The 11,802-nt window shown below is 41.9% G+C and overlaps 1 protein-coding gene across 2 annotated transcripts in view; it reads left to right on the top strand.

Annotated features, from left to right (window-relative positions):
* The window catches only part of PDE1C (phosphodiesterase 1C, calmodulin-dependent 70kDa), a 320,002-nt gene that overhangs the window by 252,794 nt on the left and 55,406 nt on the right, over window positions 1-11,802 (top strand). For both annotated transcript variants that reach the window (XM_010562366.1, XM_010562367.1), the window contains 2 exons: window positions 5,688-5,788; window positions 7,557-7,685. In XM_010562366.1, the coding sequence (XP_010560668.1) occupies window positions 5,688-5,788; window positions 7,557-7,685 (230 nt within the window). The remainder of the gene's footprint in view (window positions 1-5,687; window positions 5,789-7,556; window positions 7,686-11,802) is intronic.

The raw sequence follows: 11,802 nt of genomic DNA, 5'->3' as shown, positions 1-11,802 counted from the left end.
GAGCAGGAATAAAACAGGAGATAGGTTTAGGTAGTAATGGTCAGAGGGCAGCTTGTCTCTAGGACATTTCCTTGGCCTGAGTTGATAGGCAAGGAATCTTTATTGGAAAATGTTCTGATATGACCATGCTTGTGAATACTCTAGCCCAGTGCAACTGTGACTCTCTGGAGGAGATGAACTCAGGGGCGTGCCTGCCTATATCAGCTTGATATAGCTGATAGATGATAAAGACTTGGATAATTTTTCTTGAGTCAAGTTCTGTAGTGAATCGCTCAGGACAATTACTATTTGAGTGAATTGACTTTGGTTCTTCATGAACTTCTTCCTGAATACAAACCTGGGTTTGCATCACGGGGAATAAAGGAGAAGAAGATGCTGCAGGAATAGCAGGGGGTTCTCTGACTTTATAGTCGCACTGGTAACAGTGGAAGTGAAAGCTGAGTTTGCCTGCCTCTTGACCGTATGTCGATAGTAATAACATTGATAAAGCCTCTGTGTTCAGTGCTATACTTTTGCACAGTTTCACAGCAACGTGCAGACATTTGAAAGTAGTGCAGGCTCTTCTCTTACCTCCTTTCTTCTTTGAGATGGTAAAATATATTTTCTGAAAGGTAGAGAAGATGAAACTGTTTCAGTTGGCTTGCTTTTCTGCTTTTTCCTCTGCTTTTACATAGACTGTGCTTCTCTGATATAAAGGTGCTAGCCCCGAGTAAAGACAGATCACTCTGAAAGGGTGTCATGTAAAACATGGACGGGCTTTTGTGCATTATTAGCCTCATTAAATACAGTCCAGTGAGACCTCAGCAGAAACACCTCTTGCAAAGAGTTTCTGGGGACTATTGAGCCAGGGCTGCTATGCAGCATGCAGACTGCAGCACCATAACGTGGTGTGTAGACTTAGAAGACAATGGCAGAAACAAAGTGCTAAAGCTGGTCGGAGCAAAAAGTAACAGCTGTGTGTATCCCAGGCTCCGATGTGACTGAGAAGCAAAACCAAGAAAAGGCAAAATACCTGTGCTCAATTCTCTCTGTGATGTGTTTCAGCCTTAGCTCCACCTGGCAACAAATGCACAAACCTATCGTCCTCTAGGGTATGCCTTTTGAGATTTTCTCTCGTGCATTACCTATGTCCAGCAAATTACCTGTGTCCACATGCCTTTCAAAGTCACCTGCTGTTGTGATGCCTGCTGTTTGAAGTGACGAAGAAGAACTCCTCAGTCTTAAAATACTTTCTTTGTTAATGTCTCTGAAGTATTCTTCCTCTCTGGTTCAGAGGAAACAATGTTCTGAAATATGTGCGGAGGTCAGCGAATGTGCATATTCCAGATTTACATCTATGAAGGGGAAACTGGTATTTGTGTGCTTGTGAGCGTACGTAGATGCTGGGACTGAAGTCAGTGACTCATTTGCCTGAGCTGAGCCCTTTGCTTTTGCATTCTTACTGCAATAAGCTATGCACAAAGTCTCCCATGCAGTCCGTTATGATGGAGTTGCACTCCAGAGGGTGCAGTGAAGTGTCTGCTGTTTCCCAGGAATAATCCCAAGCACTAATTTTTCCCACAGCAAGTGATACGTGGCATCTGGTTTAGGATCTGGTGTAGCACTGTAAGAAACCACTCCTGTGTTACCAGAAGCAAGGGGCTTACCCTGTGCCAACAGTGACATTTCAGCTTTGCTTGCCATGTTAGAATGCTTTTTTAAAGTTTGTTTCTTCCTTTTTTTCCTTTTATTTTCCCCCCTTTAGTTTCTCCCCCGCCTCTCCTGCAGGGTACAACCCATCTTAATGTGCATAGATTAATGTATAGAATCATAGAATCATTTAGGTTGGAAAAGACCTTCAAGACCATCGAGTCCAACCATTAACCATGCCCACTAAACCATGTAGTTTGAAAATGAGCTCTAGAGGTCATCGATCCTAACATACTGCTCACAGGAGGGCTAGCTTCTAACATGCGTAGTATGTTCACACATAGTAAAGGAAGGTAGGGGACATTTTCCGATTTCCAGAATTTCTTGCATCAGTACCTTATCCTTACTCTAGCTACATAGCTGTTCAGTTCATCACTTTCACAATATTTCAGCAAGGAACTTGGACATGCCGGAACGCAAGACTTTGGTTTCAGAAGGCATGTTGGGGCCATGGGTTTAATTCTTCATGGGTATGAAGACAAAGACTTTTGAAAAAATCATACAAGAAAATGGAAAAAAACCCCCTCATTTATCTTGTTAACTAGTTGTTTGCAATGTGGAAAAATTTTTTTTTTTTCAAATTTAAATAGCCTGCATAGTGCTAATTTGTTCTAGACTCAAAGGGAGGAAAGGGTTGTCTGGTTTATCTTTCCATGGTTCTTTTGCATTTGTCATGCTCCCTGTTATTTACAAGCTCTCTCACTGATTTTGTTCTAGGCTTCTTTTTTCTTCTATTTTCTTTCCAATTAAAAAGATCTTCCTTCCCTCTAATCATATTGTGTGCCTGAAATCTCTTTCGTTTTCCTGTTATTGTCTTCCTCAGGATGATGCCTTGGAATGAATTTGTTACACTTTACCATATGAACTAGAATATTTTGGGTTCTCTCACAGACATAATGTTGAAAGAGCATTTGGAATTACTCTGATGTTTATCTCTTAGAGGATTGGTATACAAGCATGATGAGTAGGAACAACTTCCAAGAGCTGACACACTTTTTGCTCATTTCCTTGTTTCCCTTATTTAACGCTGTTGTTCAGCCGTGATTATTACTTTCTTTGGTATTATTTTCTGATTAATCTTTATCATTATTAGGAATTACCATATGATTTCTTTGTGAATCCAGACAAAGAGGTGCAAATGGTAAAGCTTAAGAGTTCTTTCTCTGATCCTGTCAAGAATTACAGGAGGATATTTCCTGCAGCAGACCCATAAAACTGCAGAAGTGCAGGACTTCTGTCACCTCGGTTTGTACCAAGGGGGAGTGAGAACCTCCTCTCCTCCAGACTATTGTGATTGATAAGCAGATGATCATGAGCTCTGAAAATGATAACTCCGTTGGAATAAAACAAAAGACCATTAACTCTGGGGAAGGAAACAAGCTAATTATTGCTGTCTTTGCTTTGTGTCATTTTCTTGGAAATGCATCCATTTGTTTTGTTAGATTTGGAAACACTGCTCTTTCCTCTTCCTTTTTCTTTCCATATGCATCAATCCTTTTGCTTATATGCCAGTGACTTGCCTTAGTAGCTAATTCTTCATATTTATTGCATGTTTGTGAAAGACAATCATGCCTCATTATCCTTTTTTTGCTTCCACTCTGGAAGCCAATACTTGTTCTTTCAAGCCTTCTTCCCCCGCCACCCTCCACCCCCTATCATCGCAGAGAGTTGGAAGGTTTTGTTCTGGATTGTTTTTGCGAACCCTTCAGAAATGAAAAACGTTCACGTTTCCTCCCTGTTTTCACCTGCGATGGTGTGCCGCTGCTTTCTCAATAGTTCTTGATGGCTTTGTTCTTTAAAACTAGCTCTCCATTCTCAAGATGAAGTCCATCACAGCCTAGTGAAAGGTAGTATCACTGCTTTGATTGAGATTGCATCCATTCTCTACAGGCTCTTTGCCATCTTGTTTGCTTTTCCTTGCAAGGTTGTAGCAGAAAAAAGGGACTAAAAGGTTCCCATTACTTACCTGCTTTTTCCCTCCTGTTACTCACAAGCCTCTTTTGACTTTGTGCTACCCACACTGGTTTGTTTATTTATTACCCACAGTTTGCAACTGTAATCCCTGTCTGTATTCTGAGTGGTCTTCTTCAAATGCTGTTATGATATTTAATACCTCTCCTCAGGTGTATGTAATACCTAATTTGAAAACCTACATTAGCTGAACTTGTTCAACAAGTGATGTTTTGATAGGGCATGCAAGTTAGCACTTTTCCTGCGTGTGTCTTAAGAGATGAGGTAGGAGACCTCAAGCACAGAGCTCATTGCCTTAGTGATGTTTTAAGACTTGGGTCATAAGATCCCGTTGGCGTGGGACTTGTCAGATGATGCCCAGAATGTCTGAAGTGGATGCATTAGGCTAGCTGGGCATGTCGCGTAGTAGTTCTGCATGCATAATGTAGGTTTGCTGTGCCTGTTCCTGAGCACTTGTGCCTGATTTTTTTCTATCATCTGCACTCTCTCCTTTTGGGAAATGGCAGACCACGGTTGAGGAAGGGAAGTCCAGATCTAGACATGTGGCCTGGAAACCCTAGTTCCTTTTTTCCCCCATTGCAGCTGCCAGAAGTAGTTGCTTGAAAGTTGAAATTGTGTTCTTCATCAGCTGTAAAGCATTCCCTATTCACAAGTCATACCTGGAAACAGAATCATCACAGGTTTCTCCAGCACCACTGCTGTCCATTCCTGTCCTGGACCAATTGTGTACAAATGAGAAAATAGTTTAGTTTCTGTGTCTGCTCACTTCTTCATCTCTTCACCCTTCTCTCTCTCTCTCTCTCTCAAAAAAAAAAAAATCAAGAGCTACCTTGATTATGGTCAGTGGCATTGTGCAAAATATCCCTGGCCAGTTGTTTCAAACTGCATCTTTAGTGTAAGGATCTTTAATACTGAGACTTGCTTCGTTCTTCATTGGTTCTGCAGAGATGGCTGCAAAAGGCAGGAGAAGAGCTGGACAGGTCACTGTGTGCAGAGCCCCCCAGTCATCTGTGCTTCCCCTGCACGTGGTTAACAGAGCAGTGGTGAGCCCTGAGCTATACCTAGTAGATGTCTAGAATAGATTTATGAAACCATACTGCCTTTAGTGGTCTTTGAATTAAAAGGTAGTTCATATGTGAATGTCTGTCAGAACGTTTGCAGGTTGACAGTGAGCTGTTACAAAAATATTTGGCAACCGCTGTGGGAAAGGTTTTCTCTGAATGTAATACATTTAAGCGTTTCATAGAAATATTTACAGCATGCGCTGTATCTAGAGCCTTTGTCTCTGATGCACTTGATGTTAATAGCACTCCTTGTGTGCTACCGGTGGAAAACCAGACATAAAATGATTGATTGACTCGGAGGCAAACAATGAAAAGCAACTGAGTCATTTAGAAATGTAAGTGACTTAAGCATTGAAGAGTAAGGCTTCGACTAGGCAATCAGGAAAACAAAACATCAGGGCTTTCTCAAATGTTTCTAGAAACGAGAAATAAATAACAAAACATACATCTTGTGAGTTTGTGTTCCCTGTTCTCATGATTGTGATTGATGAAGACTTTCAGTTCCTGGAAAGTAGTGACATTCTTCTGTATTTGAGGCTCTGCTACCCAGGTCAACTGAGCTGAAAATACACCCCCTGGTGGTATGTGCATACCTGCCCACGTATCATCAAGTTCCACTTGAAGAAGCGTGATTTTCTGGAGGTTTCCCTCCCTTTCTTCCTCACACGTTGCTCTTTAAGAAGGGCACATTCTTCCCCTTGCTCTGCCTTAAGCCTTATTAGCTCCTGAAACCATTTTGCTGAAGTTCAGTTTATTTAGCTGAAGCTTCAGGAAGAGCACTGGTTTGGCTTTTGTGTATCAACCAGAGAAGTTTGCTTTAAAACAGCTGGCAGGCTGCAGGGGAAAGGCAATGATGTGCATGCAGCGTTGACGGTCAGCAGGGGCTAACTTGCCTTAGAACACAAAAGCCTTAATGCCTGGGCAAATGACAGCTTATCTGATTGCCCCCTAATCTCTTTTCAGCACTGGCTGACAGAGCTGGAGATCTTCGCTATGATCTTTGCAGCTGCCATCCATGACTATGAACACACTGGAACCACCAACAACTTTCACATCCAGACACGGTAAGGCCACTGTAAGTCATGATGAAGGGTTGGGAAATGGAGGGGGAGAGTACACTTTGGAGAGTAACAGCACAGCCACCTAGAAAAGTGCAGGAGCTTTTGCTTTCAAGTGTTACAGGAGAAAAGTTCACTTCCTTAGGTTGCATGTAATTTTCTCTTGCTCAAGCATTTACAATGGAACGCGTGTATTCTAGCTTCCTGAGCTTTGTTTCGTGTTAATAACCAGGGAAAAAGGAAGGTCCCAAAATATTTCTGTGTAATGTTGCCGAAGACAAATTGCAGTAGAGAGTGATGTATTTTGATGAAGGTCTAGTTTTGGTGGAGATACAATAATTCAACCATTTTGTCTCCTTGTTGAATTTGAAGAATCAAGCGTTAACTGCATACGTCAAGATTTCAGCAATGTCTGTATTCACCAGAGAACACCAACACTACGCATACTGTTTTTACTTGAGTGGAAATCCACACCTGCAGCAAGGGGATACGTTTACCATTACCTCTTCAGGGATGCCATTTTTTAAAGCTTTGTAAATTGCTGGACAGTAATTAGCTGATCACAGGCTAGACTGGACCAGTGTGTTTTTTGAACTCAGAATCTTCTCTAAGGCTTTTGGGTTGGTGGAAGAGAGAAGGAGAAGATGAGGATGGCGGCAAAATTCAGAAGGGTGCAAAGACTGTGAAGTCTCTAGTTGCAGGGATAATTGGGCGTCTAATGTCTGTGTATTATTTTGACAATGGGAGCGTACTGGTAGCAATGACGAAATGTCTAGATGTCCTTGGCTGACACTGCACACTTGGGCATTTGTAAGATGCATTGCATCTTAGCCTAAATTCTATGTCAGGAGTATGTTAGCTGAATCACGCTGTGTATCACAGATACATAAAGGTTGCTAGGATAAATCACACATGTGCTCAGGAAAGCTTGGGAACATAGAAGTTTCTGCCTCTGTTCTGGGCCAAGCCACACTCCACTTCTTACGGCTTCATGCAGGCAAGAATTAGAGATCTGCTGTATTTCCCAAATACTTGTAGAAGAATTCAAGGAAGGACAGTTGCAATTTAATTTCTGTGACAGTGAACATCAGAGGGTGTGAAGTGTCAGGGGAGAAAAATAGACACTGCTCTCTGGGAAGCAGAACTGAGTGGGGACTGTAACAAATCATACTCACCCTCTGTTGCCATTAGCTTCCAGCAAGACCTTTGTCTTCAGACCAGTTCAGCCATTCATCAATCTCAGACCTACGCCCTGAAGCTTAAAATAAGGCGTGAAGTACCTTTGGTCTTACTCTATCTGACTGGCAATTGCCCTTCCAGACAGTGTAGTCTAGCACACAGATGACAGAAAGCAGTTCTATCTTGCTTACAGCCAGTTTGCTGTTCTGGAAACTATACTGGGACACATCTTGCAATGGCTTCCTTGGGTACAGTCAGGCTTTAATATGAGAGCAACATCCACAAAAGCTGGAAAGGAGTCTCGTGATTCAATTCCAAATTTATGTACCTCTCACAGCTCAGCAGTTTTTTTCAGTATGTAGCAAGGAGACTAGGTGAGTCTCAGCTGATGAAATAGATTCTGCAGTGAATTTTGATCTTTAGTTTTCTTTTACTGAATAGCAGCAATGAACAAAGTATTACAAGTGCTCTTAAAATGCTCCTATCTGTGCTATAGAACTAATCTCTGCAGCTGATCAACGGAAAACTTCTGAATGTGAGACTCTTTAGAGAGGGCAGAAACATCACCTTTCCTATGTTTTCTTTTAAATGCTAGGTCAGACTCAGCCATTCTCTATAATGACCGATCTGTTCTTGAAAATCACCATGTTAGTGCGGCGTATCGTCTTTTGCAAGATGATGAAGAGATGAATATTTTATCTAATCTCTCAAAGGACGACTGGAGGTAAAAATGAACGCGGTGACTGCCTAGGAACATTGCAGCATCACCATAGACTGTTGTTACCTTGTTTGAACGGCAATATGCATTATTGTGTATTACATATTAGTATTTCTATTGCTGCAAGAAAAAGAGCTTTAAAAGGTGTTTGTCTTGCTTATTTCTGCTTTTGGTTTTCACCTCTGGTAGTGAGGCTAGACTGCACGACAATGGATTATAATATACAAATTGACTCCCATCTAGTTTCTAAGTGTCACAGAGGAACCCTTTGGACACATGCATTTGTAAGTGAGTGTAGAGCTAGCCTGCTGTTTGTTGATCCTAAAGCACAAGCATAACCTGTATCCACTTTGCCACTCCCTGCCTGGAAATTGTAAATGGGACTTAATGCAAAAAAGAATCCAGTCCAGGGAGCACAAATCAGTGTGCTATATATGCCAAAGTGATGTAAGAAGGTGTAATTTAAAATAAGCCTCCTGCAGCATATGATTTATGTGCCAAAATCGGCCCATGATTTGCTTGCTAATAGCAGACAGTTCAAACTGATGAGGGCTTTCTGTTTTTATGGGGTTTTTTGAACTCCAAGGGGTGGTACTTTAAAAATAGCCCAGTGCGCTGGACAGGAAGAATTTTGCCCCACGGTCTCTCTCATGGGAGGGGAAGCAACTTGTGGGGTCTTACATGACGCACGGTGCCTCCTGCATACACTTAAATGTGATACAGTGCTGAGCAGTCAGTTCCTCTTCTTTTAATATAAATGTGGGGAAATGACCCCTTCTCCGGGGCCTGGCTTCTAGCAAGCTGGTCAGTGAAGGCGCTGCTTGCTAATCTATTTAGCCTGAATTTCCTATTTATTTCGACTTGTGGACAGTCATGGGATCCTGTACTGAACACTAGGAATAAAACTCAGGAACTTAGGTGGCTGATTTCAATCAATGTGGGGGAGTGGCCTTAGAAATTCTATCCCCCAATATAGAAAGTAGTCTCATGGAGGGCAGCAAGCAGGAACTTAAAAAAAAAAAAAAAAAAAATCTACATTGAAGTGTTAAAACTCAAATTTATTTTTTTAGCTACAGCTGGTAATGTCTTGTCAAATAGTGGCAGCAAATTACTGCTTCCTGTTATATTGGCAGGGGAAATGCAAGGAACTAACAGAACAGAAACAGCAGCCTTAGAGCCACTATCGGCAAGGAACAGTGGAGCATCTAGTTGAGTAGGCTTCATTGCATAGATAGTGTCTTTAGGAAAATGGTCTGCTTTGGAACTTTAAACTGGTTTTGCTTGGATTGAAGCTAGCTTCAGATATTTCTCATTGCTTCTGTAGTGTCAGCTTGTGTGTTCTGTTGAGGCAATATGCTTAGACCCAAAGTTTTAAAGAACAACCCATCTCTCTAAGAAATACTGTAACTGCCTGAGCAAAAATGTGGAGTGGCTTGGATTGCTGCTTTGTTCTCTCTCAAGTAGGGCTTTATTATTTTGTAGCTGCTGGTCAAGCAGCGGCTGCCGGATAAAGGCCATTGTCTGGATGTGCTCTAATTCCAAAACATTGTGGGTTTTGTGTGCTTTTGCTTTTGACTGCCAGTTTGAAGTCCCACGGGCAACCATTTGGGAAGCACTGGCAACATCAGCTGACTTGAGCAGGATCTGAGGTGTTGAGAAGAAAACCAAGAAGCCCAGAGGTTCCCAGACTGGCACTCAAAAATAGGACCGTCAGTATTGAAGGATGCTTTGGGAAACTATTAAAGCATGTCCAAATTGAACTTTAATTTTGTAGACATACCTGATAAATCTCTCTCGGCAAAAGGTCCGAGTAGTGGCTTTTGGAAAGCAAGTTCTTAAGTGCCTTTCTGAGCTGAGCTCTCACTGCTTTTTTCACACTACTAGTAAGAGAAAATCTGATGGTCAGTGTATTTTGCAATCCTAGATGTCTACGTGGATTTTATCACTTTTGTCGTATTCAGTCATCTGGTTAGGGAATATATTTTCAGGAAAGAAATGTAGAAACTTGGAGCTACATTTTACTGCTGGGAAATAAATGGGCACAGGTTTTGTGAGGAAAGCAGATGAGACTGAAAGAGGTCTTTCGGGCTACAGTCAAGAATAACAGAGTTGAATGCTTGCTAGTACTTAACCTACATTTTTTTCTCCATTTATAAAAACCTCTGTCGCTTATGAAATATGTGAAAATCGGTTGAGTTGCCTCATTTCGTGCATCCCATTTGTGCAAGTCATCAAGAAGTAAATGAAGAAACTGTACCAAAACCAGATCACAGTGAATTGAGACAATAAAGTGACAGCAAAGTGAACAGATGCTTTCCAAGATACTGTTACAGATGTCTTTTCTGGCACTGTATTTCATCATTAATAATTTCCATGCAGTTTATTGAAACAGAGTATGTTTAGCGCGAGGCCTTTACCGTCAAGTACAGGATTAAAAAGGCATCTGGAACATGTGGAGCTCCTTAACACTGTATTGGAGTACAGCTTTGGGAAGTAACCTTTAATGCAATACTGACTTTGTCAGTAAAGCTGCTTGGGGTTCATCCCTCAAATAGTTCTAAGCCCTCTTTGTCAATCAGTGTTACTCCTTTTGAGATTGTGGTGAGAAACCTTGAATGTTTTTTGACTGAAGACAAATTTGGTCAGAGCCTTCTTTTGTACATAATAGCGTGTGCATGGTTGCATTGGTCACAGCCTTTTCTCGTAAAAGTTTGTTTCTATGCGCTCAGGATGGGCACATGCGTATTCTGACTGTTACACCCTTAGTGAGGATCAGCCATTGAAAATGTTTCCTTGAATGTAGCATTTTTCCTATTCATCTCCGTAAGAATAAAGTACTGAGACTTCAACTGGACAAAATGAGCAAAATAGCCCACCTCAAGAGATGTTAAGGTTGGTTCCTAGCATAGGGATAAAGTGGCCTTTTTCCTGTCCCTTTCCCATGAGTGCAAGGGGATGCGAGTCCTTCACTAGGATACAGCTCTAAGGTGGACACTGATACGGAGCAAAGGTGCATCTAACAAAGTGTCCAACAAAATGATGTGATGTTCTCTGAGGCAAGGAAGGTAAAACCATGAAGTAACGATGGTAAAGAGGAAATGAAGGTCTTTGCCAGATGGATCAATGCAGGGCTTTGAAGTATTTAGATGTAAAGTCAGCCAGAGTCTATCTCAACAATGAGTAGTAAAGATACCGTAAAACCGTGCTTGCTGGTGGGACTGTGCCAGATACCATGTTTCCACGTGAATCATCTGCAGGACATTGGTTAGAAAAAAAAATATCAAAGCTGTGACATTGGCCACAGGATGAGTTATTATTCAGCATATGACAGTACTAAGCCATGCAATTCACTTCAGGTTTCCCTCTTCTCCAGTTGCTTTTCCTGACACTGTTCCCTGACAACCTGCTGTCTCCACCTAATTGTTCCTTTCCCTAATTCTGCAGGGATTAGTAAAAGGCATGGGCAAGTTAGCTTAGAATTTCTTTTCAAATTTGGTAGCTTGTAACTTTTTCTCAGTGGTAGGTTATAGGTGTGAGAATGTGATGACTGCTTGGCTCCTGGCCTCTGCTCTTAGGGAAATGCATGTTCTACCATGAGAAAAAACATCTGGAAGTGTAAGGAGAAATATTAAAATCCCTAATTAGTCAGCCAAGCAGCACAGCCAGGTCTGTAAAAAAGACTGTGAGTCCACAAGGGATCTTCACTGAGGGGACCTGCAAGAAAACCCATTCTGAAGCCCTAGCAGAGTCATAACAGAGTTGTCAGTAGTGACCACTTTCATGTGACTGTATTTTTGTTGCCACAAACAGTGATCTAAAAGAGGACAAATGAGAAACCCAAGCTCCGTTTATCGCTCTGCCACAGCTCTGCCGGGTGATTGTGCCAACTCACTTTTGTTGGAATTCATTTCCCCTCATGTGAAGAAGCAAATTGTCTAAGCTTTCTTCTTACTTATGGGAGCACGGCAGTACCTCCGAAGGACAGTTCATTCCACTTACCTGAGGATGACGAGAGCCGTGCCCTGGAGATGCTGCTCTCCATCCAGACTCTACAGCAAAGCCGGCTGAACTGACTTGCGTTTGGGAGCAACCTTTTGTGCATACGGTCCCTTGATTGCCACAG

The sequence above is a fragment of the Haliaeetus leucocephalus genome, unplaced genomic scaffold (genome assembly GCF_000737465.1).
Source record: "Haliaeetus leucocephalus isolate CR32 unplaced genomic scaffold, Haliaeetus_leucocephalus-4.0 Scaffold159, whole genome shotgun sequence".
Classification (NCBI taxonomy): Eukaryota; Metazoa; Chordata; class Aves; order Accipitriformes; family Accipitridae; genus Haliaeetus; species Haliaeetus leucocephalus.
This window is presented reverse-complemented; position numbering and strand designations above follow the sequence as displayed.